Source organism: Carcharodon carcharias, assembly GCF_017639515.1.
Source record: "Carcharodon carcharias isolate sCarCar2 chromosome 27 unlocalized genomic scaffold, sCarCar2.pri SUPER_27_unloc_1, whole genome shotgun sequence".
Taxonomy (NCBI): Eukaryota; Metazoa; Chordata; class Chondrichthyes; order Lamniformes; family Lamnidae; genus Carcharodon; species Carcharodon carcharias.
In genome coordinates this window covers 1,442,460-1,468,189 of record NW_024470624.1, presented here as the reverse complement: position 1 = coordinate 1,468,189, position 25,730 = coordinate 1,442,460, and the positions used below count along the sequence as shown (strand labels likewise).

The following is a 25,730-nucleotide window of genomic DNA, read 5'->3' as shown; positions in this document are numbered from 1 at the left end:
TGATCAACAGATCCATGGTCATTTTTTCCAGTCCTGGACACAGAGACCTGAAAATCTTAGGCAGGCTACCAACCTAAATATCTATGTATAGAAATATATATGTATGTTTACTGATTAGCAATAGAGAGAGGATGAGGTGAAACTTTAATTCTGCAGCAAGTGCTCATGGTCTGGAACTCGCTGCCTATGAGGGTGGTGGAAGCAGAGAAAATGAATGATTCCAAAATGAAACTGGATGGGGCCCTTGAAGGAAATAAACTGGGATGTGATTCAGCATGGACTCGCGTTGCTGAATATACTTTTTCTCTGCGATAATGACTCTGACTGGAAATATATAACTGTAGCTACAATACATTATAAGCCAATAATTAAGAATAGATTAAGTTTATAAAGCCTTAAATGGTATATGGACAAGGCATCAACAACAACTGGGCATATCCCCGTCTTATATTAATTTACTTCCCCCTTAAATGTCAGCCATCTCCTGGGAGACCACCCCTTTAATTGTGAACATGAGGAAAGAGACCATCCTTTTAGCCAGACAAATAAATGCGTCAAGCTGAGGAGGAAAGGATGTCAATGTCTTTAAGAGAGAGAGACCTGGGCCAACCTTTCCAGAGTCTGCACCGTCCCTGGATTCACTTCCTTTCCCTTCAGTTCCTGCAAGTCAACAATTTGCCCCCAGAATGAGAAAAGAAATGGAAAGGGGGAAACATTGATTTCCTCACAGATGTTGCCCAGAGGAGGGCGTTTTAGTCTGAAGCTCATTGTCGAAATTCCGCATTGTGACGTCCACAGTGGAACCCTGCCTGAATCAGCCAATAGGAATCACTGTGCTCCGCGGTGACGAGCTCGGGTTCCAGTTGACAGGCCAGGCGCGCGGACACCGGAGCCCCGCCCCCACCCATTGTTCCCCCTCCCCCTCTTCGAGCCAAGATTTCTCAAGTTCTGTCGAAGGGTCATGAGGACTCGAAACGTCAACTCTTTTCTTCTCCGCCGATGCTGCCAGACGTGCTGAGTTTTTCCAGGTAATTCTGTTTGTGTTTAAGATTTCCAGGCAACCGGATGACGGCTCCGGCCAGAGCGATAAGCCGTTTGGAGAACACCGGAGAGGGGAAGCTGCGCATGTGCGGGAGAGAGCCCGCCTCTTCCCTTCATGCTGAGGGATTGACCAATGGGGAGAGTTGGAGGACCGGAAGGACTCAGATCCTCTAGCCAATCAGAGTGCGGGCTTTGTGTGAACGAAGATTGAGCTTCACAGATTAAAACTTCCTTCTGTGTCCAATATCTGTGAGTAAAACACTTTCTTTTCTTCCCCTTTCCATTTCTTTTCTCATTCTGGGGGGAAATTGTTGACTTGCAGGAACTGAAGGGAAAGGAAGTGAATCCAGGGAGGGTGCAGACTGTGGCCCAGGTCTCTCTCTCTCTCTCTTAAAGACATTGAGATCCTTTGCTCCCTCAGCTTGACACGTTTATTTGCCTGGCTAAAAGGATGGTCTCTTTCCTAATGTTTACAATTAAAGGGGTGGTTTCCCCAAGAGATGGCTGGCATTTAAGGGGTCAATTTCAGGGTGATTAACTGTCCTGTATTTTAAAGGATTCCTCCTTATTTTGTCTTTTTGCCTGTGTTTTTAGGACAGCCTGTGGGAAACTGATGCCAGAGTCTCCAGGATGAGTTAGAGTGATTCGAGTGGGACGGCAAGTGAGTGAGTCGGCCAGCAGATGGATGATGATGTGACTGAACAAGAAACGTTGTAAGTTTTAGTTGATTTTAAACCCCACCACTCCCACTATTATTGTCTCAAGACTCCTCGTCCCCAGCCCCTCTGATATTGAAGCCCAAACACCCCCAACCTGCTCTCACTGTCACAAGTAGCTCACCCCCACCCATGCCTCCCCCATGGCTTAACTGTCCCTTATTTTATTTCATTAGTGTTCTGCCCCCTGGACAATACAGTCTGAGAGGACAAAGATATGTCTAATGTTGTGATTGGAGTGATATGATGTGGGAGATGATGTGTGCCAGATGGACCAAATCCACAAGGGAAACTTGGCCATGCTATCATAATAGTTTTGCAATTTGTATTTATTACGAGAAGCTGTGTGCACTGAATTCAGAAACAAGGAGTCCACTAAGACTTTTAGAGATTTTAAACACAAAATTAAAATATTTATTAACAAAAGAAAAGATTTCAAGCAAATACATGATTATAATTACTTAATACGATAACATATCCTAAAATTCCTAATTAACCTGACTCTAAATTACACAGCCCCTTTAAGGCAACAATCCAAAATAGATTTTAAATTTAAAAAACAAGTCAGCAAGTTACCACAGTACATACTTGACAGTGGAATTCCAAAAGTTTGTCTCCAACTTTAGTTACATGACACAGTTGACTTATGCACAAATGTGTGGAGGCTTCCTGAAGGCTGTTTCACACATTCCTCCTAGATCTTACATGGCCCCCCAACATAGCCTTTCATTCTCCTTCACATATGCTTGTCTCTTTAATATGTAAATTCCATTGTTCCATAGGTTTTTAGAACTTTACTTTTCCCATACTATAACAATCTTTCATGTTGCCAATATTGTCAGTAACCTTTGGGAAAAATGAACACACTGCTTAGCCTTGCTTATCTGGCTGGTTGAAAAAAAACTAACAGTCGTTGAAATCCAAACAACCCCATCACTTATATATAAATGCAAATTCCCTTCACACCTTAAATGCTAGGACCCCATCGGTGTTTACTCATTAGCATTTCAAGTACATTTCTACACCACCTTCTTTTGGTAATTTCAAGCTTGCAGTTTCCCTGACTCCAAATGTAGTTAAATCACATAGAGAGAACCATCCACTCTCACACCCATAAACCTACTGAACAATAAACCAGAATAATATTGTGAAAATTATTATACTTTTGTAATGGGGGACACTTTAGATATATTATTGATAGTTTTGTAATAACGTTCATTTGTTATACTTCTAGTTTTGGAGGACAGTACTGGAGCTACTTAATATATTTCCAATGATGGAGTAATTCTGACACAGAAAGAGTCCATTTGATAACTCGAATCCATACCAACTCTCTGTAGAGCAATCCCCTTCCCCCTTCTTCATCCCTGTTCCCCTGCATGTTCATTTCCTTCAAGCGTCAATTCAATTTCATTTTGAAATTATTGATCGTCTCTGGAACCACCACCCTCATAGGCAGTGGGTTCCAGGTCATCACCACTGGCTGTTGAAATAAAGTTCATCCCCAAACCACCATGTATCTCTAATCATGTAATCGAGCCCTGTCTGTTACAACACATTTTTGGTGCAGTAATGTTGGGTGTATCTTAGGTGCAGCAGAGTAAGAATGGAGCAAGTGTGTGGGATGGAGATTACCTGCTTTTGGGGAATGAAAGAGGAAAGAATGTTCCATAGAAATTAGAATTGTCTGTTCTGAATTTCTATTCTGTACTGACAATAATGTTTGTAAACTCTTTAGCAGAATATTAGAAGGGGAGGATTTGCTGACAGAAATCTCAAACCAAACATCACGTCAAGATCTGACAGACTCACTCGACTCATTGGGACCTGAATATGATCAGCCTTTGAATCTAGAAGGAGAAATGTTTGTCCGCTCTGTTTTCTTCAAAAGGTTTTAAACATCAGCGTGACTGCAAAAGCATGAGACACACACACCTGATTGAGGGTGTTCCAGTGCACTGACTATGGAAAAAGCTTTAACCAGTTTCAGAGCTTGAGAAAAACATCACCATTCGCAGTGGCGAGAGACCATACACATGTTCTGTGTGAGTACGAGGCGTCGGCTGATTGTAGAACCTGGAGAGACACAGGGACATGCACCCCATGGAGAACCCGTGGAAATGTGGGGACTGTGGGAAGGGTTTCAGATCCCCATCTGCGTTGGAAACTCATTGGCGCAGTCACACTGGGGAGAGGCCATTCACCTGTTCTGAGTGTGGGAAGGGATTCACTCAGTCATCTCACCTGCAGACACACCAGCGAGTTCACACTGGGGAGACACCGTTCACTTGCCCTGAGTGTGGGAAGGGATTTAGTCAGTTATCCAGCCTGCAATCACACCAGCGAGCTCACACTGGGGAGAGACCGTTCACCTGTTCTGAATGTGGGAAGAGATTCACTAATTCATCCCACTTACAGAGACACCAGCGAGTTCACACTGGGGAGAGGCCATTCACCTGCTCGGAGTGTGGGAAAGGGTTTAGTGATTCATCCCCCCTGCTGATGCACAAGCGCGTTCACAGTGGGGAGAGGCCGTTCACCTGCTCTGAGTGTGGGAAGGGATTCACTCGGTCATTCTACCTGCTGTCACACCAGCGAGTTCACACCGGGGACTGGCTCGTCTGTTCTGAATGTGGGAAGAGATTCACTCGGTCTTGCGACCTGTTGGCACACCAGCGGGTTCACACTGGGGAGAGGCCGTTCACCTGTTACGTGTGTGGGAAGGGATTCCCTCGGTCATCCACCCTGCAGACACACCAGCGAATTCACACCGGGGAGAGGCCGTTCATCTGTTCCGAGTGTGGGAAGAGATTCACCCGCTCATCCGACCTGCAGAAACACCAGCAAGTACACACCGGGGAGAGGCCGTTCACCTGCTCTGAGTGTGGGAAGGGATTCACTCGGTCATCTCACCTGCTGGTACACCAACGAGTTCACACTGGGGAGAAGCCATTCACCTGCTCTGAGTGCAGGAAGGGATTCAGTGATCGATCCACCCTGCTGAGACACCAGCGAGTTCACACGAGGGAGAGGCTGTTCACAGGCTCTGAGTGTGGGAAGAGATTAATTTGTTCATCCAAGCTGCTGACACAGCATGACTCTCACACTGATTAGAGACCTTTTAGATGCTCTGACTGTGATTGTCAATTATGTCAATTGAGGTTAAGTATATGCAGGTGGACATCATGGATTGGATAGTTACTTGAGCATATATAAAGAGATCCTTACTGACATAGAGTGGAGTGGAGTCAGGAGGTATATACCTGTAATGTTTCACTCAGTGAATAAATCTACATCGAAGATTGGCTCCGGTTTCTTCCTTCACCATCAGGCTGTTAGGATTTAAAATATTATCAAGAGTTAATTTAAAAGATTTAAAAGATTATCAGGCTGTTAGGATTATAACATGGTAACAGAGAATGTATGTTTAATGGTGAAGGTTGGAAACTAAAGGAAAATATAACTTCACACAGAAACTTACAACCTGAAAGCTTTTGTGAGAAATGGCTGAAAGCAAGTGGAAATTGTCAGGGTCTGACTACCCGCTGATGTTCTCGGAGTCTGAGCCACATGACTAGTGGAAGAATGAAGTGGATATGTGGTCACTGGTTACATCCCTACCAAGGGGGAAACAAAGTCTGGATTTGGCATTGTCACTTACCAACAAAAGTAAAATCAGAAGCAAAGTATTTAGTGAGCTAGATGCCTGTCAGTTGGATACTGATGAAGGTTTGGGTCTTCTATTCGGGTTCGTTGATGAGATTTGCAAGAAAGATGATCTACTGGATGCATATGAAGCATAGTTGGCCTTTGACAGGTTTCAAGTGTGGGTGAAAGCATCTTTAGCAATCTGGATATCACAACAAAAGACAGGATTGGAACAACATTAATAGGTGAATGAACCCCAGGAATGACCAAGGAACAATTAACAGGTGTTTCAGGTCAGACTCAGAATATCATTATGTGATGAACTGCCCAAAGTGGAAAAAGAGGGTCTTCAAAGTGACACATGATAAAGAGAATTCTGAGGCTGAAGCTGATGATGATAATCACTCTGAAGGAATTGTACTAGTTACAAGGAGATTTGGTCCAGTGATGAGAATGTTAGTCACAGACTCATTCAACTGTGCTGTGTTAGACAGTGGCTGCACCTCGTCAGTATGTGGATTAGATTGGTGAAAATGTTACCCAGGTGCACCTCGTAATGAGGATTGACACAAGGTTAAGGGGTATGAAAGTTCTACTTGTTCTGGTTTGGTGATGTCAGTACGTCGTAGTTACTAAAAAGAATGGGGATTCCCTGCAAAATAACTGGAGTCAGCCTCTTTATTGGTGTTAACTGTTAGACTTCACCCCGATGACACATTTGTGTAATTAATAAGGCTTATATTACCAAATTGTATGTATGTAAGCTTAATGATGAACAGTCTTCAGTTGCCTGTCTTTTTAAGTTCCAAATATTGTAATGTAGATTTAAGTAAAAAAAAACTGGTGTTAAGGTCAGGAAGGGGTCAGAGCACCAGGTGTTCCAGGACACCCTGTTTAGATACAAGTTATAGTTCACAGTTCGAAGGGACTCCAAGCTGATTGGCTCAATTTGTCGTTGGGAAATGAGGAACACTTTTCCCATTGGCCGAGTCACAAATATTTGTTTAAGAAGTTGTTCATTTTGTTGAACAGCTACACCAACATGGGTTAAATGTAACAAAGTTACCTTCAAAAAGGTCCATTTGGTGCCTTGAGTCCATGCCGACTCTCTATTAGAGCAATCCAGTCAGTCCCATTCCCCCTCTATATTCCTGTATCAACAAAGAACAAAGAAAAGTACAGCACAGGAACAGGCCCTTTGGCCCTCCAAGCCTGCACTGATCATATTGCCCATCAACTAAAACATTTTGCACTTCTGGGGTCTGTATCCCTCTATTCCCATCCTATTCATGTATTTGTCAAGCTGCCTCTTAAACCCCACTGTCGTACCTGCTTCCACCACCTCCTCTGGCAGCGAATTCTAGACACTCACTACCCTCTGCATAAAAAACTTGCTGTGCACATCACCTTTATAGTTTTCTCCTCTCACCTTAAATCTATGTCCTCTAGTAATTAACTCTTCCACCCTGGGAAAAAGCTTCTGACTATCTACTCTGTCGACGCCACTCATAATTTTGTCAACTTCTATCAAGTCGCCCCTCAATCTCCGTCGCTCTAGTGAGAATAATCCAAGTTTCTCCAACCTCTCCTCATAGCTAATAACCTCCGGACCATGCAGCAACCTGGTAAACCTCCTCTGCACCCTCTCCAACGCCTCCATATCCCTCTGATAATGTGGTGACCAGAATTGCACGCAATATTCCAAGTGTGGCCTAACCAAGGTTCTATACAGCTGCAGTATAACTTCCCAGCTTTTATACTCAATACCCCTGCCAATGAAGGCAAGCATGCCATATGCCTTCCTGACTACCTTATCCACCTGTATTGCCACTTTCAGTGACCTGTACACCCAGATCCATCTGCCCATCGATGCACTTAAGGGTTCTGCCATTTACTGTATAATTCCTGCCTGTATTAGACCTTCCAAAATGCATTACCTCGCATTTGTCCATCTGCCATTTCTCCACCCAAGTCTCCAATCGATCCATATCCCGTTGTATCCTTTGACGATCCTCTTCACTATCTGCAACTCTTCCAATCTTAGTGTCATCTGCAAACTTACTAATTAACCCAGTTACATTTTCCTTCAAATCATTTATGCATACCACAAACAGCAAAGGTCCCAGCACTGATCCCTGCGAAACTCCACTAGTCACAGCTCTCCATTCAGAAAAGCACCCTTCCACTGCTACCCTCTGTCTTCTATGACCAAGCCAAATCTGTATCCATCCTGCCAGCTCACCTCTGATCCCGTGCGACTTTATCTTCTGTACCGGTCTGCCATGAGGGACCTTGTCAAAGGCCTTACTGAAATCCATGTATATAACATCCACTGCCTTTCCATCGTCGATCATCTTTGTCACTTCCTCGAAAAACTTGATCAAGTTAGTGAGACATGACCTCCCCTTCACAAAACCATGCTGCCTCTCACTAATACGCCCATTTGCTTCCAAATGGTAGTAAATCCTGTCACAAAGAATCTTCTCCAATAATTTCCCTACCATTGACATAAGGCTCACCGGCCTGTAATTTCCTGGATTATCCCTGCTACCCTTCTTAAACAATAGAACAATTTTGGCCATTCTCCAGTCCTCTGGGACCTCACCTGTAGCCAGTGAGGATACAAAGATTTCTGTCAAGTCCCCAGCGATCTCCTCCCTTGCCTCCCTCAGTACTCTGGGGTAGATCCCATCTGGCGCTAGGGAATGATTCACCTTAATATTCTTCAAGACGTCTAACACCTCTTTTTTGATCTCAACATGATCCAGGCTATCTACACACTCTTCCGTAGACAAATCGACCTTCCCCCCCTGCAAGTTTATTGCCTCCAAGTGCCCATCCAAGTTTCTTTTGAAATTGTTCACCACATCTGATTGCACCACCTCATAGGCAGCGAGTTCCAGGTCATTCTCACTTGCTGTGTAAAAAAAACTTCTTCCTCACATCCCCCCCACATCTCTCACTTAAAACCTTCAACCTGTGTCCCCTCGTCCTTGGCGGGAACAGCTTTTCTTTGCCCAGCTGATGTAAACCTGTCATAATCTTGTACATCTCTATCAAATCTCCCCTCAACCTCCTTTACCCCAAGGAGAACAGTCCCAGCCAGAACAAAGAAACAAGATATGTTCAGGCCTGGAATAAAATGGGAATGTTTACAATTTCACTGGACAGTGAAGGAATTGGAATAACTCACCTTGGGTGTAGTTGAATTGAATAGATCAATCTGGTATCCATGTAGATTCTAGTGAAATTAAGGGAAGTGTAGACAAGATGAATAAGTTGATAGCTTTCTCTTGGAAATGGTTATCTCATTTGCCTCAGAACCCTTTTTCTAAAGAAAACCACAGTTGAAATCCTGGCCACTACCTGAAATATCGGGACCGCGCAGAGTGAGATCAGCAAAGCTATTGAGGCAGACCCACCCCAACCCCCAAACACCCACTGCCCCCACACACACACACACACACCCCCGCTTCCCCACCCCTCCCCTCCCACCCACCCCCCCACTGGCCCTCCCACTGCCCCCATGAACTTTAGATAACGTGAAAGTCAAAAAGTGTCTGTTATGCTATTGGGATACCAGTGTATGTGCAGATGTGATTTGTTAGATGTTAAGCAACAAATAGAAATTCATGGTGAAATACATGGAAGAGTCCCAAACATACACAACGACTTGACAAACAGTATGACATGGAATGGTGAATGTGGCCAGAGGAATGAGACAACATTTTGATGTGATCAAGGCACTGACACACACTCCAAAGAGAAACTGACTTTAAAACAGTCAGGCTAGAATTAAAGACACTAGTCATGGTGAAAAGTGAGTAAAACTAAAGCGAAAGGGATAAAAATTTATGGATTTGGACAATTAGGGGCTTGGAAGAAATAATCCTGAGTGAGAACTCAGTTGGACAGGGCTGAGGAGAGAGCTGGAGAATCTTTTACATCCATGCTTGATCTGTTGCTTGAAGCATATGTCCTTATGTACTAGTAACCTAGAACCAACGATGCTCCTTCAGGAGAAGAAAAGATTGAGTGCATGTTATCCCAGATGGGGCCAGAACAGAACTGGAAAATAACGGAGTGAAATTGAGTGAGGGGTCGGAGAGAGAGTTCTCCTCCCCCTCAAGGTGTGGACTGTAAAGAATCCTGGGGGACCCTCTACTTTGGGTTTTCTTGCTAATTAGTGAACACTAAATTTAAAACTATGGCTGTGTATTTATTTTTAATTTGATTGTTACAATTCTCCTGTTTTAATTCCTGTTGTGATTCCTCTGGGTGAGGATGGTTGACAGGTGACAGGATGGGAAATTGTGGTTTGGGTCTTCATTGACCAAATGTTTTATTGATCTGAAAGGTGTAAAAGGGGCCAAACTTCAGCAGAAATCTCGCAGAGCTGAGAACAGACGACTTGCTATCTGGGATCAGGGAGGTGAACAGCTCCCAGAGGACAGAGAAAATAAGAGTGCCTTGAATCCTAGACATCACCTGGCTGTCAAGGCCACCATGTTTTCACTGCTTGGCATGGGAATGCTGACTCCCTGTACCGGGGACAGAGCATGGGAAGCCAATTGTTTGAGAGTTTGATGTGGCTTGGGCAGGTACAGATGGTTCAATGACAGGTTTTGTAATTGGTCCGTTCAAATGTTAGCTCAGCAATGATTGGGTTAAATCAGTCTCTACAGACTTTGTGATGTGAAAAAGTATTAGAAGGGATTCCCTGAGCACAGAGATTTGTAGAGGTTTTACATATTGCATTGACAAGAGCCATGGCATCTGGCGCAGACCAGGGAGCATTTACGTGGAGATGGTGCTTCTACCCAGAGTGTAATGGTAATGCTGATGCACTTTGATACTGCTGCTCAGACATGAGCACGTGTCAGGACTTATTTATACTGAATAAAATCTAACCGCTGTCACCAATAAGGCTTATCACAGTGAATCATTTCAGAGTTTGGGAAAAGGGGATAAAGGGTTAATACATACAAATTAGGAGCAGGAGTAGGCCATTCTGCCCCTCGAGCCTGCTTCACTATTCAATAAGTTCATGGCTGATCTGATTGTGGGCTCAGCTTCACTTTCCTTTCAACACCCTATCCCCTTTCTCATCTTTGGCAGTCAAGTATCTATCAAACTCAGCCTTAAAAATATTCAGTGACCCGGCCTCCACCACTCTCTGGGAAAGAGAGTTTCACAGACTTGGAACACCCCCGAGAGAACAAATATCTCCTCATCACCGTCTTAAATAGGAGACACATTTTTAAACTGTGTCCTCTATGTCTATTCTCTCCAACAAGGGGAAACATCCTTTCAGCATCCACCCTTTCAAGTCCCCTCAGGATCTTACAAGTTGCAATAAGATCATCTCTCATTCTTCTGAACTCCAATGGATACAGGCCTAACCTGTCCAACCTTTCCTCAGAGGATAACCCCCTCATTCCAGGAATCAGGCAAGTGAACCTTCTCTGAACTGCTTCGAATGCAATTGTGTAATTTCTTAAGTAAGGAGACCAAAATTGTACACAGTACTCAAAATGTGGTCTCACCAAGGCCCTGTACAACTGCAGGAAAACATCCTTACTTTTATATCCCATTCCCCTTCCAATAAACACCAACATGCCATTTGCCTTTCTAATCACTTGCTATACCTGCATATTTCTTGTGGTTCATGTACCAGGTCACCCAGATTCCTCCATACCTCAGAGTTCTGCAATCTCTCTCTCTTTAAATAATATGTTTTTTTAATTGTTCTTGCCAAAGTGGATAAGTTCACATTTTCCCACATTCAACTCCATCTGTCATTTTTTTGCCCATTCACTTCACCACCTATAGCCTTTTGCTGACTCCTTAAGTCCTCTTCACAAATTATTGTGTGTGTCATCAGCAAATTTAGACACCATACATTCAATTCCATCATCCAAGTCATTGATATAGATTGTAAATGGTGGAGGGCCCAGCGCTGATCTCCTGTGGCATCCATTTGTCACATCTTAACAACCCGAAAATGTCCCATTTATGCCTACTCTCTGTTTCCTGTTAGCTAACCAATCCTCTACCCATGCTAATATGTTACCGCCTCCACTGTGAGTTCTTATTTTGTGTAGTAACTTTTGCAGTGGCACCTTGTGAAATGCCTTCTGGAAATCTAAGTAAACCACATCTACAGGTTCCCCTTTATCCACATTTCTTGTTTCTTCCTCAAAGAACTTTGATAAATTAGTGAATCACGATGGATTCCCTGAAACCCATTTTCTAATATTATGCATCAAAAGAAAAATCAAATCTCACCTCCCCCTCTGGCTCCTTTGCAAATTACCTTAGAGGGACTCACTTTCCGTTCAAAAGCCTGCCAACCCCTCTCACCCACTTTCCCTGAAATGCATAAATTTAATCAGAAGTCCAGAAAAATCAAGTATTTTTATTGACAAAAGTTTATCAATGAAACAGAAAATGGTTAAGAAAACAGAAATAGCTCGGTGATCAAAGACAACCACAGTAAAAGGATGTAAAAAATGTTCTGGACCCAAATGGTTTCTCTTTGGCTCCTCTGTACCCTGTTCCCGTGATTCCTCACTTTGGACACCGAACCTCTGGCATCACATCACCATCAGCCCCAGTCACCTCCCCCCGCCCTTATTGGTTGGAGACCCATTTCCCAATCAGTCCTCCAGCACCTTCCTGTCTCTCTATCAGTGCAACACCTATGGCAGTTTCCCAACTGGGGCGCTGGCCCCGTTATTCTTAGCTAAATTCAGCCCTCAGTTCCATTGCCTGGCTGTCATTGACATGAACAATAGAGAGACATAAAGGTGCTGGAGGCTCAAATGGGAAGTTGAAACTTGTGGCTCTAAACCAAATATTAGGATCTCTGTAAAGACTGGTAACTTTTAAAAAGAAATTCAAATTCCCAGTGAACAAATTAAGGGATCACATGACAAGACTTCAAATTTTATCACTTTTACTGCAGCAAACAAACTAGAAGCAACATTGACAAAACACTATGTTTGTAGGCAAAGTATACGTATACCTTAAACTATAAAACAGAATTCTGCTCTTTTACTTTTGACACAATTAAAAATCTTACTCCATGGTTATATTATGCTCTGTTCCTGAAGTTGACACTTAACACTCCCAGAACCAGTCCAAAGTGATTCTTCGCTCCTGAGGGTTTACTTCCATTCTTTTCTTTGCCAAGTCTGGCAATTATTAATACCAGAACTGACTTTCACCATGAAGGTTCTCCAGAAGATTCTCCCTCTAATTCAAGCAAGGTGAATCTTCCAGCCTTGTTTTAAAGCCTCTCAAATTTGGTCTTTTCAGCTTGAGCATGAAGTCCCACCCACATTGCTGCATGGTGAACCATGCAGACTTGTCACCTCTATCTGTTCCCTCCCTCTCTCGATCCTGGCAGACTGATCTGTCTGTGAAATTCAGGGATACCTTTGAAAACCTTCCAATCCAATCGTACAATGGCTTCCTAGATACCCTTTCCCTCTCAAAGCCAATTTCCATGGCAACGGGAATCACATGGGCCTTGTATCCAGGTAGACATGTCAATTAGCTATCCTTTAAACTGCCAGCTTCATTCTATCTTGAAACTAAACAGACAATTAAAGCATAACCATTTACAAAATCTGATATTTTCAACATCTTCCTGGGATTTTGGACACTAACAGTCCATCCACTGTCAGCAGAGATACTTTTGCCATTTTCTACAGATGTGACCACCCTGAACCTTCTTTCCAGTAAAATAACCTGGGGCTCCCAGGTTATCTTTAACAGTCAAGACACCCGGGTTTGATATCGGCGGAGTTCAGAACAGGTCACATCACTCCCCTTCATTCCTCCATTTTACCCTGAAGTGAAAACACAGTCTCAAAACGAAACAATCATATAAAACCTCATGTTTGTAACACAACACTTCAACATTTGTCAATAAATATATGTTATTTATACTGGAGTTTTTATTATTAGATTTCGTAGTTGGAGGCAAAGGGTGGGGGCTTTTCAAGGGTAACTTTCCCTTCCTAACTTTGTATTATTTATTATGTCAGCCGTGGCTCAGTGGGTAGCACTCTCACCTCTGGGTCAGAAGAAAATGGGTTCAAATCCCAATTCAAGGAACCCAAGCACAAAAATCAAAGCCAATTTTCCAAGTGCCAGTACCGAGGCAGCTCTGCACTGTTGGATGTGCTGTCTTATGGATGAGTTGTTAAACAAAGGGCCCATCTGCCCTCTCAGGGGGATACAAAAAGTGGCACAGCCACTATTTCTGCCCCTCCCTCCTTGTCAACAGTAATGGTCAATATGCTTCAGTCCTGTCCTGGATGTGATTAACAGCAGCAATAACAGCAGAATTGAACCCCTGGAATCACGTATGAACACGCTGGTGTCTCTGCAGGGTGGTTAACTGAGTGAATCCCTTACCACATTCAGAGTAGGTGAACGGTCTTTCCCCAGTGTGAATTCGCTGGTGTGTCAGCAGATGGGATGAATCTATGAATTCCTTCCCACACTGAGAGCAGATGTATGGCCTCTCCCCGGTGTGAATTCGCTGGTGTGTTCGCAGGTGGGATGACAGACTGAATCCCTTCCCACACTCAGAGCAGGTGTATGGCCTGTCCTTGCTGTGAACTCGCTGGTGTGTAGGAAGTTAGATGACTGAGTGAATCCCTTCCCACAAACCTAGCAGGTGAACGGCCTCTCCCCAGTGTGAACACATTGGTGCATCTGCAGGTTGTATAACTGAGTGAATCCCTTACCACAGTCAGAGCAGGTGAATGACCTCTCTTCAGTGTGAACTCGCTGGTGTGTCAGGAGGTTGGATGATTGAGTGAATCCCTTCCCACAAACAGAGCAGATGAATGGCCTCTCCCAAGTGTGAACTCGCTGGTGTAGCAGGAGGATGGATGAATTAATGAATACCTTCCCACACTCAAAGCAGGTGAATGGCCTCTCCCCAGTGTGAACTCGCTGGTATTTCAGCAGTTTGGATGACTGCGTGAATCCCCTCCCACACACAGAACAGGTGAACGGCCTCTCCCCGCTGTGAATGCTTTGGTGATTCTGCTGGGTGGCTAAGTAACTGAATCCCTTCCCAAACTCAGAGCTGGTGAATGGCCTCTCCGCAGCATGAACTCACTGATGTGCCTGCAGAAGGGATGAACCACTGAATCTCTTCTCACACACACAGGGCAGGTGAATGGCCTCTCCCCGGTGTGAACACGATGAGTTTCCAACTCAGATGGGAACCAGAATCCTTTCTCACAGTTCCCACATTTCCATGGTTTCTCCACGGTGTGCGTGTCCTTGTCCCTCTTCAGGTTCAATGATCAGTTGAAGCCTCGTCCATACATAGGACACGTGTACAGACCCTCCCCGCTATCAATGGTGTGATTCTTTTCAGGCTGTGTAACTGGTTAAAGCTCTATCCACAGTCAATGCAGTGGAACACTCTCACTCGGGTGTGTCTGCCTTGGTATTTTTCCAGTCACACTGATGTTTAAAATCTTTTGAAGCAGTCAGAACAAATAAAGATTCTTCCTTCTAAATTCAGAGGCCAATAATATTCAGGTCCCAATGAAATGAGTGACTCTGTAAGATCTTCATCTGATGTTTGGTTTGAGTTTCTGTCTGTAAATCTTCCACTTCTAATACCCTGTAAAAGGAATTTACAAAAGTCAGCACTGTCAGGACAGGATAGAAATTCAGAACTATTATAGTTTCAATGGAATATTCTTTCCTTTCTTGTTACCCAAAAGCTGTAAATCTCATCCCACACACTCTCCCTCCATTCTCTCTCTCCTGTATCTAATATACACCCTTTCAACTGCTAAAGATGCGAATCAATGCTGATCGCCAGATCATGCTCACCATTTCCTGTCCTGGACACACAGACCTGAGAATCTTCATGCAGGCTGCTAGCCGTATATCTGTCTATATTACTGGAAAAAGTTGTGTGCAATATACAGTCATGTTAGACTTGATTAGCGATTTGGTGATGGGGAAGTGAGGAAGAATTTTATTCAGGCAGTGAGTAGACATGACTTACCACACCACAAACAAATTCAGAACATACAATTCTAGTTGCAATGACCCCTGTGACTGGAAATATATAAAATAGATGTTAGGTTGCGACAGTACAAAATACAGAAATAATAATATATAAGAATATATTTTATCAGAAAACCATAAATAATATATTTAATATATACCAGAAAACAGCACTAGACATATCTCTGTCCTATCTCAATTTACTATCCCCTTAAATGTCAGCCATCTCCTGGGGAAACCACCCCTTTAATTGTGAACATTAGAAAAGAGACCATCCTTTTAGCCAGACAAATAAATGTGTCGAGCTGAGGGAGCAAAGGATGCCAATGTCTTTAAGAGAGAGAGAGACCTGGGCCAATCTTTCCAGAGTCTGCACCCTCCCTGGATTCACTTCCTTTCCCTTCAGTTCCTGCAAGTCAACAATTTCCCCCCAGAATGAGAAAAGAACTGGAAAGGGAGAGAAAAGAAAGATGTTGGACACAGGAGAAAGTTTTAGTTTGTGTGAAGCTCAATCTTCATTCACACAAAGCCGCACTCTGGTTGGCTGGAGGACCAGAGTCCATCCGGTCTTCCAACTCTTCCCATTGGTCAGTCCCTCAGTATGACGAGTAGGGCGGGCTCTCCCCCGCACATGCGCAGCTTCCCCTCTCCCGAGTTCTCCGAGCGGCTTCTCGCTCTGGCCGGAGCCGTCAGCCGGTTGCCTGGTACCCTTGGCTCGACGAGTTGGAGGAGGGGGAACAATGGGTGGGGGCGGGGTTCCCGTGTCCGCGCGCCTTTCCTGCAGACTGGAACCCGAGGACGTCACCGCAGAGCACAGTGATTCCTATTGGCTGATTCAGGCAGGGTTCCATTGTGGACGTCACAAAGCGGAGGTTGGTCAATGAGCTTCAGACGAAAACTTCCTCCTCTGGGCAACATCTGTGAGGAAATCAATGTTTCCCCCTTTCCATTTCTTTTCTCATTCTGGGGGCAAATTGTTGACTTGCAGGAACTGAAGGGAAAGGAAGTGAATCCAGGGAGGGTGCAGACCCTGGACAGGTTGATCCAGGTCTCTCTCTATCTCGCTCCATCAGTTTGACACATATATTTATAAAAACAAAAAAACTGCGGATGCTGGAAATCCAAAACAAAAACAGAATTACCTGGAAAAACTCAGCCGGTCTGGCAGCATCGGCGGAGAAGAAAAGAGTTGACGTTTCGAGTCCTCATGACCCTTCGACAGAACTTGCATTCGAATGCAAGTTCTGTCGAAGGGTCATGAGGACTCGAAACGTCAACTCTTTTCTTCTCCGCCGATGCTGCCAGACCTGCTGAGTTTTTCCAGGTAATTCTGTTTTTGTCTTTTTTTTTGACACATATATTTGTCTGGCTAAAAAGGTCTCTTTACGAATGTTCACAATTAAAGGGGCGGTTTCCCGAGGAGATGGCTGCCATTTAAGGGGACAATTTTAGGGCGATTAACTGTCGTGCATTTTAAGGGATTGCTCCTTATTTTACCCTTTGCCCCGTATTTTTAGGACAGCCAGTGGAAAACAGATCGCTGGGTGAGTTTGAGTGATTCGAGATGGACTGCAAGTCAGTGAGTTGGCCAGCCAAGAGATGATGTGACTGAACCAGATAAGTTGTAAGTTTTAGTTGATTTTAAACCCCACCACCCCTCCCACTATTATTGTCTCAAGACCCTTCTCCCCACCCCTCTCCTTGAAACCAAAACCCCCTCTTGGTCACCGGCATCCCACCATCCCCCCGGCCGCATCACCCATGCTTCCAGCCCAACGGCTGAAGTGTCCCATATTTTATTTTGTAAGCGTTGTGCCCCTCTGGACAATATAATAATGGAGGACAGATATGTCCAATGTTGTGATAGGGTACTCTTTAGATACATTATTGATAGTACTATAATTAAGTCAATTTATTATCCTTTCCAGTTTTGTATTATAGGACTGTTGCTGCGTTATGTATTTGCAATCATAGAGTCAGGATGGCACAGAAGGAGCCCGACAACTCGAGTCCATGCGATTCTCTGTAGAGCAATCCAGTCAAGTCCCATTCCCCCTTTATCTCCCCATTCCTCTGCAAGTTTATTTCCTTCAACTATCCATCCAATTTTATTTTTAAATTATTGACCATCTCTGCATCCACCATTCCTGTAGGCAATGGGTTCCAGATCTTCACCATTTGCTCCTGAAATAAAGTTCCTCCCCACAGCCCCGTGTATCTCTAATCATATGATAGAGTTCTGTGTATTACACACATTTTAGTGCAGTAATGTTGGGTGTATATTACAGCAGAGTGAGAATGGAGGGGGAATGATGGCTTTTGTAAACTCTTTTTACAGGACATTAGAAGAGGAGGATTTCCAGATAGAAATCTCAAACCAAACATCAAGATCTGACAGTCGTTCAACTCATCGTGGCCTGAATATTATCAGCCTTTGAATCTAGAAGGAGAAATGTTTGTCTGTTCTGTCTGCTTCAAAAGATTTTAAACATTAGTGTGACTGGAAAAGCATCGAGACACACACCCGTAAAGTGAGAATGTTCCAGTGCACTGCCTGGGGAAAGAGCTTTAACCAGTTACACAGCCTGAAAGAACATCACCATTCACTGTGAGGACAGAAATTATACATGTTCTGTGTGAGGACAAGGCTTCAACTGATCATCGGATGTGGAGACATACAAGGTCATGCACACCATGGAGAAACTGTGGAAATGTGGGGACTGTGGGAAAGGATTCAGATCCTCATCTGAGCTGGAAGCTCATCGACGCACTCATACTGGGGAGAGGCCATTCATCTGCTCTGTGTGTGGGAAGGGATTCGCTCATTCATCCAACCTGCTGACTCACCAGCGAGTTCACACTGGGGAGAGGCCGTTCACCTGCTCTGTGTGTGGGAATGGGTTCAGTCAGTTATCCAGCCTGCAGTCACACCAGCGAATTCACGCTGCGGAGAGGCCATTTATCTGTTCTGAATGTGGGAAGGGATTCAGTAATTTATCCGATCTGCATAAACACAAGCGCGTTCACACTGGGGAAAGGCCGTTCAGCTGCTGTGAATGTGGGAAGGGAATTATTGATTCATCCAACCTGCTGCGACACCAGCGAGTTCACACCGGGGAGAGACGGTTCACCTGCTCTGAGTGTGGGAAGGCATTCAGTAATTCATCCGACCTGCATAAACACCAGCGAGTTCATAACGGGGAGAGGCTGTTCACCTGCTCCGAGTGTGGGAAGGGATTCAGTCGGTTATCCAGTCTGCAGATACACCGGCGAATTCACACTGGGGAGAGGCCGTTCACCTGCTCCGAGTGTGGGAAGAGATTCAGTCATTCATCCAACCTGCAGAAACACAAGCGAGTTCACACTGGGGAGAGGCCGTTCACCTGTTCTGAGTGTGGGAAGGGATTCAGTCGGTTATCCAGTCTGCGGATACACCGGCGAATTCACACTGGGGACAGGCCGTTCACCTGTTCTGAGCGTGGGAAAGGAGTTAGTAACTCATCCGACCTGCAGAAACACAAACGTATTCACACTGGGGAGAGGCCGTTCACCTGCTCTCAATGTGAGAAGGGATTCAGTAATTCATCCGACCTGTATAAACACAAGCCAGTTCACACTGGGGAGAGGCCGTTCACCTGCTCTGAGTGTGGGAAAGGATTCAGTAATTCATCTGACCTGCATAAACACCAGCAACTTCACACTGCCGTAAGGTCGTTCACCTGCTCTGAGTGTCGGAAAGGATTCACTCAGTCATCCCACCTGTCGAGGCACCAGTGAGTTCACAATGAGATTACAGGAGTTGGATTCTGCTGTTATTGCTGCTGTTAATCGCATCCATGACTGAACCATGTTCATTCTGACACTTGGTGAAGTGGGAGGGTCAGAGGGTTTATTTCAGCAGGCCTGGCCGGTCTCATGACTTTGCTTCCAGCGGGCTGATGCTCTTTGAGCCTGGGAGTGCACATTTCCACTGAAATGATCCACAAAAGCTGATGAAGGACTTTTATTTTATCCTGGATAGTAAATAGTGATTGCTCCTACCACTACAGGTAGATCTAAAATAAATACAGAAAGTGTTGGAAAAACTCAGCAGGTCTGGCAGCATCTTTGATGAGAGAAACAGAGTTAACGATTCAAGTCCAATATGACTCTTTCTCAGAACTTCAGAGATGGAGAAATGTGATGGGTTTGATGCTGTTGAGAAAGGGGGAGGGTCTGGTAGAACAAAAGGGAAAGTCAGGGATTGGTTAGAGGGCAGGCGAGATTAAATAACAAAAATATCATGGAACAAAAGACAAAGGGAGTGATGATGGTTGTAGTAAAGAAACGAAGCATTGGCCCAGAGTAAGTGTTAGTGGCAGAATAAAGGACCACTCTGCCTGAAAGCAAAAACTTGAAAACAAGATGCAGACTGGCACTTGGCCAAAAAATAACAAAACAGAGGACAGAGTTGACAGTCTGAAATTGTTGAACTCAATGTTGAGTCCAGAAGGCTGTAAAGTGCCTCATCGGAGGATGAGGTGCTTTTCGTCCAGCTTGTGTTGGGCTTCTCAGGAACACTGCAGCAGGCCAAGGACAGAAATATGAGCATGATAGCAAGGTGGTGAATTATAATGGCAGCTACTGGAAGGTCAGGGTCATGCTTATGGACTGAGAGGAGGTGTTCCACAAAGAGGGCAGTGAACAGGGGACAGATGAATTAAAGAGAAACCATTTGGGTTCAGAACATTGTGCACATCCTTTTACATACTTTTACTCTGATCCTCAAGTCATTTTCTGTTTGTCTTTTAACCATGTTCTGTTTCATTACAAACTTTTATCAGTAAAAATATTTGATTTTTCTGGATTATTCATGATTAAAAATTTCTGCACTTTAGGGAAAGTGGGTGAGAGGGGTTGGTAGGCTCTTTAACAGAAAGTGAGTCAATAGTATCTTTCAAATGAGTAGATACTTGAAGGGGAAGAATTTGCAGGGTTGTGGGGAAAGAGCAGAGCAGTTGGATGAATCAGAGAGTCCTTTCAAAGAGATGGCAGTGCACGATGGGCAAATGGACTCCTGCAGCCTATGAATCTGAGCTTCCTGCTTTTGTGCAGGTTAAAAGGAACAGATTTCATTTCAGCCTCTTCCCTGTATCTGTATTTAAAGAGACGGGTTTCTGTTCAGCTCTGAGTGACCGATATAACGATGTCTCCAGTCCTCTGTATATTTAAACATCGAACAAAGCCTTGCATGGCCGATTATAGTCAACAGCCTTCCTGTTGTTCTCTCTGGATGCAGCAATGGTCCCATTGTTCTGCTGCATGGAACATTGTACGAAAATGGTTAAATCCAATAAAATTAACCCAGTAACAACAATGATCAATGGTCTAATGACAACAAGCCTCATTCGAGATATGGTAATGCTGATTTAAGGATTAAAAGTGGGTTTCGAGAACCATCTTGGGTTTTCAAGTTCAGCTGTGGACATACTGAGTGACCCCTGGGGCAGCATTGTGGGAAATCTCTGTTGGTTCAGGAACCTGAGGAAGATTCACACTCATACCTGGGGTGGTTGCCCAATTGAGGTGGGGAAAGCCACTTGTGTATTTCACAATTATGCCTTTTTCTTTAAATAAGTATTGATATTGTTTGTTATTTCAGAGTCCTATCTTGCCTGATGGTTCAGTCTCTTTCAAATTAAAGCATTTGAGAGGGTCAATTTGAAATTTAGGGGTTTAATTAGGGACTGAGTAATTAGGCGCCTGTATCCAATTTTATTTACATATCCCTTTAACACTGAGAGACGGCCTCAAGAAGGTGCAAGAAAGATTCACAGGGATGATACCAGAACTGAGAGTGTTTCAGTTGCAGGATAGATTGAACAGGCTGGGAATATTTTCTCTAGAAAAGAGAAAGCTGAGGGCTGACCTGATAGAGGACTTTAAGATTATGACAGGGGGCGACAGGGTTGATGTCATCAAGTCATCACTGTCAGTACACGATAGAAATTCAGAACTGAGAATTCCAGTTCTCATGAAACATGTTTCTCCCTCTCAAACTATAACTGTCCTCCACATATTCCCTCCTCCCTGTTGATTGTAACCCTAATTCATCCGATTATCCTCCTCCTGCTTTTCCACCAATTCTCCTCCCCTGAAGGTGCTGACTCTCTGGTTCAGTTTCACACTCACCTATTGCCCTCCCCAATGTGTCACCCAGGTGTCAGAATCTTGACACCTGAAGTTAACAAACTGTCCAACAGGAGATTCGCTTTGCATTGGTGGGCTGGGCTGGGCTATGCTGTGAGAATGAGACAGTTGATCAGACTGTTTATGATAGGGGTCTTGGAGTTGGGGGCATTGGGGAAGTTCAAGTGTCAGCCTTTAAGTAACACAGCAACTTGTATTTATACAGCACCTTTAACATAACATAACATCCCGCGGAGTTTCACAGGATCATGGTGAAACAAAATTTTACACAGGTTTTGATGAAAGTATTCAAGAGCATGATTTTTTAAATTCATTCACAGGATATGGGCTTCGCTCGCTAGACCAGTATTTATTGCCCAGCCCTACTTGCCTTTGAGAAGGTGGTGGTAAGCTGCCTTCTTGAACTGCAGCAGTCCATGTGGTGTAGGTACACCCACAGTGCTGTTAGGAAGGGAGTTCCAGGATTTTCACCCAGCGACAGTGAAGGAACTGTGATATATTTCCAAGTCAGGATGGTGAGTGACTTGGAGGGGAATTTCCAGGTGGTGCTGTTCCCATCTATCCTTCTAGATAGTAGTGGTCGTGGGTTTGGAAGGTGCTGTCGAAGGAGCCTTGGTGAATTCCTGCAATGCATCTTGTAGATGGTACACACTGCTGCTACTGTGCGTTTGGTGGTAGAGGGAGTGAATGTTTGTATATGGGGTGCCAATCAAGTGGGCTGCATTGTCCTGGATGGTGTCAAGCTTCTTGAGTGTTGTGGGAGTTGCGCTCATCCAGGTGAGAAGGGAGTATTCCACCACACTCCTGACTTGTGCCTTGTAGATGGTGGACACACTTTGGGGAGTCAGGAAGTGAGTTATTCGTCGCAGGATTCCCAGCCTCTGACCTGTTCTTGTAGCCACAGTAGTTATGTGGCTGGTCCTGATCAGTTTCTGGTCAACGGTAACCCCCAGCATGTTGATAGTGGGGGTTTCAGTGATGGTAATGCCAATGAACGTCAAGATGCTATGGTTGGGATTCTCTCTTGTTGGAGATGGTCATTGCCTGACACTTGTGTGGCATGAATGTTACTTGCCACTTGTCAGCCCAAGCCTGGATATTGTCTAGATCTTGCTGCATTTGGACATGGACTGCTTCAGCATCTGAGGAGTCATGAATGGTGCTGAACATTGTGCAACCATCAGCGAACATCCCCACTTCTGATCCTATGATTGAAGGAAAGTCATTGATGAAGCAGCTGAAGATGGTTGGGCTGAGGACACCACCCTGAGGAACTCCTGCAGTCATGTCCTGGAGCTGAGGTGATTGACCTCCAACAATCACAACGATCTTCCTTTGTGTTAGGTTTGACTCCAACCATCGGAGAGTTTTCCTCCTGATTCCCATTAACTCCACTTTTGCTAGGGCTCCTTGATGCCACACTCAGTCAAATGCTGCTTTGATGTCAAAGGCAGTCACTTTCACCTCACCTTGGGACTTCAGCTCTTTTGTCCATATTTGAACCAAGGCTATGGTGAGGCCAGGAGCTGAGTGGCCCTGGTGGAACCCAAACTGGGTGTCAGTGTGCTGCTTATTGCTAAGCAAATGCTGCTTGGTAGCACTGTTGATGACCCCCTTCCATTACTTTACTGATGATGGAGTGTAGACTGATGGGGAGGTAATAGGCAGGATTGGATTTGTCCTGCTTTTTGTTTACAGGACATACCTGGGCAATTTTCCACATAGCCAGGTAGATACAAGTGTTGTAGCTGTACTGGAACAGCTTGGCTAGTGGTATGGCATGTTCTGGAGCACAAGTCTTCAGTACTATTGCTGGAATATTGTCAGGGCCCATAGCCTTTGCAGTATCCAGTGCCTTCAGCCATTTCTTGATATCACCTGGAATGAATCGAATTGGCTGAAGACTGGCATCTGAGATACTGGGGACCTCTGGAGGAGGCCAAGATGTATCATCCACTCGGGGTTTCCAGCTGAAGATTGTAGCAAATGCTTCACCTTATCTTTTGCACTGCTGTGCTGGGCACTCCCATCATTAAAAATGGGGATAATTGTGCAGCAACCTTCTCCAGTGAGTTGTTTAATTGTCCACCACCATTCACAACTGCATGTGACAGGACTGTAGAGCTTACATCTGACCCATTGGTTGTGGGATCGCTTAGCTCTGTCTATCAGTTGCTGCTTATGCTGTTTGGCACACAAGTAGTCCTGTGCTGCAGCTTCACCAGATTGACACCTCATTTTTAGGTATGCCTGGTGTTCCTGCACTCTTCATTGAACCAGGATTGGTCCCCTGGCTTGATGGTAATGGTAGAGTGGGGGATATGCTGGGCCATGAGGTTACAGATTGTGGTTGATTACAATTCTGCTGCTGCTGATGGCCCACAGCACTTCATGGATGCCCTTCCTTGAATTGCTAGATGTTTGAAATCTATCCCATTTAGCACAGTGGTGGCACCACACAACACGATGGAGTGTATCCTCAATGTGAAGACAGGAGTTGGTAGTTTCTCCGACTGATACTGTCATGGACAGATGTATCTGTGACTGGTAGATTGTGGATGAGGTCAAATATGTTTTTCCCTCTCGCTGGTTTCCTCACCATCTGCTGCAGACCCAGTCGGGCAGCTATGTCCTTTAGGACTCAGCCAGCTCGGTCAGTAGTGGTGCTACCGAGCCACTCTTGGTGATGGACATTGAAGTCCCCTACCCAGAGTACATTCCGTGCCCTCTGCACCCTCAGTCCTTCCTCTATGTGGTGTTCAACATGGTGAAGTACTGATACATCAGCTGAGGGAAGGCGGTACGGTGTAATTAGCAGGAGGTTTCCTTGCCCATGTTTGACCTGATACCATGAAACTTCTTGGGGTCCAGAGTCGATTCATGAGGACTCTCAGGGCAACTCCCTCCTGACTGTATACCAGTGTGCCATCCACTTCTGCTGGGTCTGTCCTGCTGGAGGGACAGGACATACCCAGGGATGGTGTCAGTGGTGTCTGGGACATTATCTGTAAGGTGTGATTCCGTGAGGGTGACTATGTCAGGCTGTTGCTTCACTAGTCTGTGGGACAGCTCTCCCAATTTTGGGTCTAGCCCCCAAACGCAAGGAGGACTTTGCAGGGTCGACAGGGCCTGGTTTGCCGTTGTTATTTCCGGTGCCTTAGTTGATGCTGGGTGGTCCGTCCGGTTTCATTCCTTTTCACTGACTTTTTAGCGGTTTAATACAATTGAGTGACTTGCAAGGCCAGAGTCAACCACATTACTGCAGATCTGGAGTCACAAGCAGGCCAGACCAGGTAAGGACAGCAGATTTCCTTTCCTGAAGGACACTAATGAACCAGATGGGTTTTTACAACAATCGACAATGGTTTGTTTCATGGTCCAGATTTTTATTGAATTAAAATTTCACCATCTGCCATGTCCAGATTCGAACCTGGATCCCCTGAGCATTACCGACCTGGATCCCCTGAGCATTACCGAGTCCTTGGATTCCCAGCCCAGTCACAATACCACTCACCACCACCTCCCCCTATTTATATGGCTGATCCAGTTCAGTTTCTGGTCAATGATGACCCCCAGGATGTTAACAGGGAAGCTCAAAACTTCTGCTCCTTTTAGTGAAGACCTGACAGTGCTCTGTACCGGAGAAAATGGTGTTTCCAAAACTCCCACTGCTGGTCTCTCTGTGGGTCCTTGAGACAGGGACTAATCACCAGGTACAGTCATTGTTACCTCTCTCCAGCGCCTCCTTCAGGACAGGTACAGGGACCGCTAACCAGATACAGTCATCATTACCTCTCTCCAGAGTCTCCTTTAGGACAGAGACAGGGACTGCTCACCAGGTACAGTCATCGTTACCTCTCTCCAGCGCCTCCTTCAGGGCAGGGACTGCTCACCAGGTACAGTCACCATTACCTCTCTCTAGCACCTCCATCAGGACATGGACAGGGACTGCTCACCAGGTACAGTCATCATTACCTCTCTCCAGTGCCTCTTTCAGGACAGGGACAGGGACTGCTCACCAGGTACGGTCATCGTTACCTCTCTCCAGAGCCTCTTTTTCTGCCAGTTTTTTATGAGCTGCTT

At 44.9% G+C, this 25,730-nt stretch overlaps 2 protein-coding genes across 4 annotated transcripts in view; one reads left to right on the top strand and one right to left on the bottom strand.

Moving 5' to 3' along the window:
- The window catches only part of LOC121273703 (zinc finger protein 229-like), a 1,112,939-nt gene that overhangs the window by 930,880 nt on the left and 156,329 nt on the right, over positions 1–25,730 (bottom strand). The window lies entirely within an intron of this gene.
- On the top strand, positions 1,204–20,806 carry LOC121273684 (zinc finger protein 229-like). Of its 3 annotated transcripts, XM_041180836.1 has the most exons (4): positions 1,204–1,290; positions 1,636–1,754; positions 3,496–4,705; positions 18,413–20,806. In XM_041180836.1, the coding sequence occupies exons 3-4, from the start codon at positions 3,852–3,854 to the stop codon at positions 19,233–19,235; spliced, it is 1,677 nt and encodes a 558-aa protein (XP_041036770.1). In that variant the 5' UTR covers positions 1,204–1,290; positions 1,636–1,754; positions 3,496–3,851; the 3' UTR covers positions 19,236–20,806. The 3 variants fall into 3 exon arrangements, with proteins under 3 accessions (XP_041036770.1, XP_041036772.1, XP_041036771.1); XM_041180838.1 differs by lacking the exons at positions 1,204–1,290; positions 1,636–1,754; positions 3,496–4,705 and adding exons at positions 16,213–16,330; positions 16,976–17,082 and having other exon boundaries at positions 17,797–20,806; XM_041180837.1 differs by lacking the exons at positions 1,204–1,290; positions 1,636–1,754; positions 3,496–4,705 and adding exons at positions 16,243–16,506; positions 16,976–17,082 and having other exon boundaries at positions 17,797–20,806.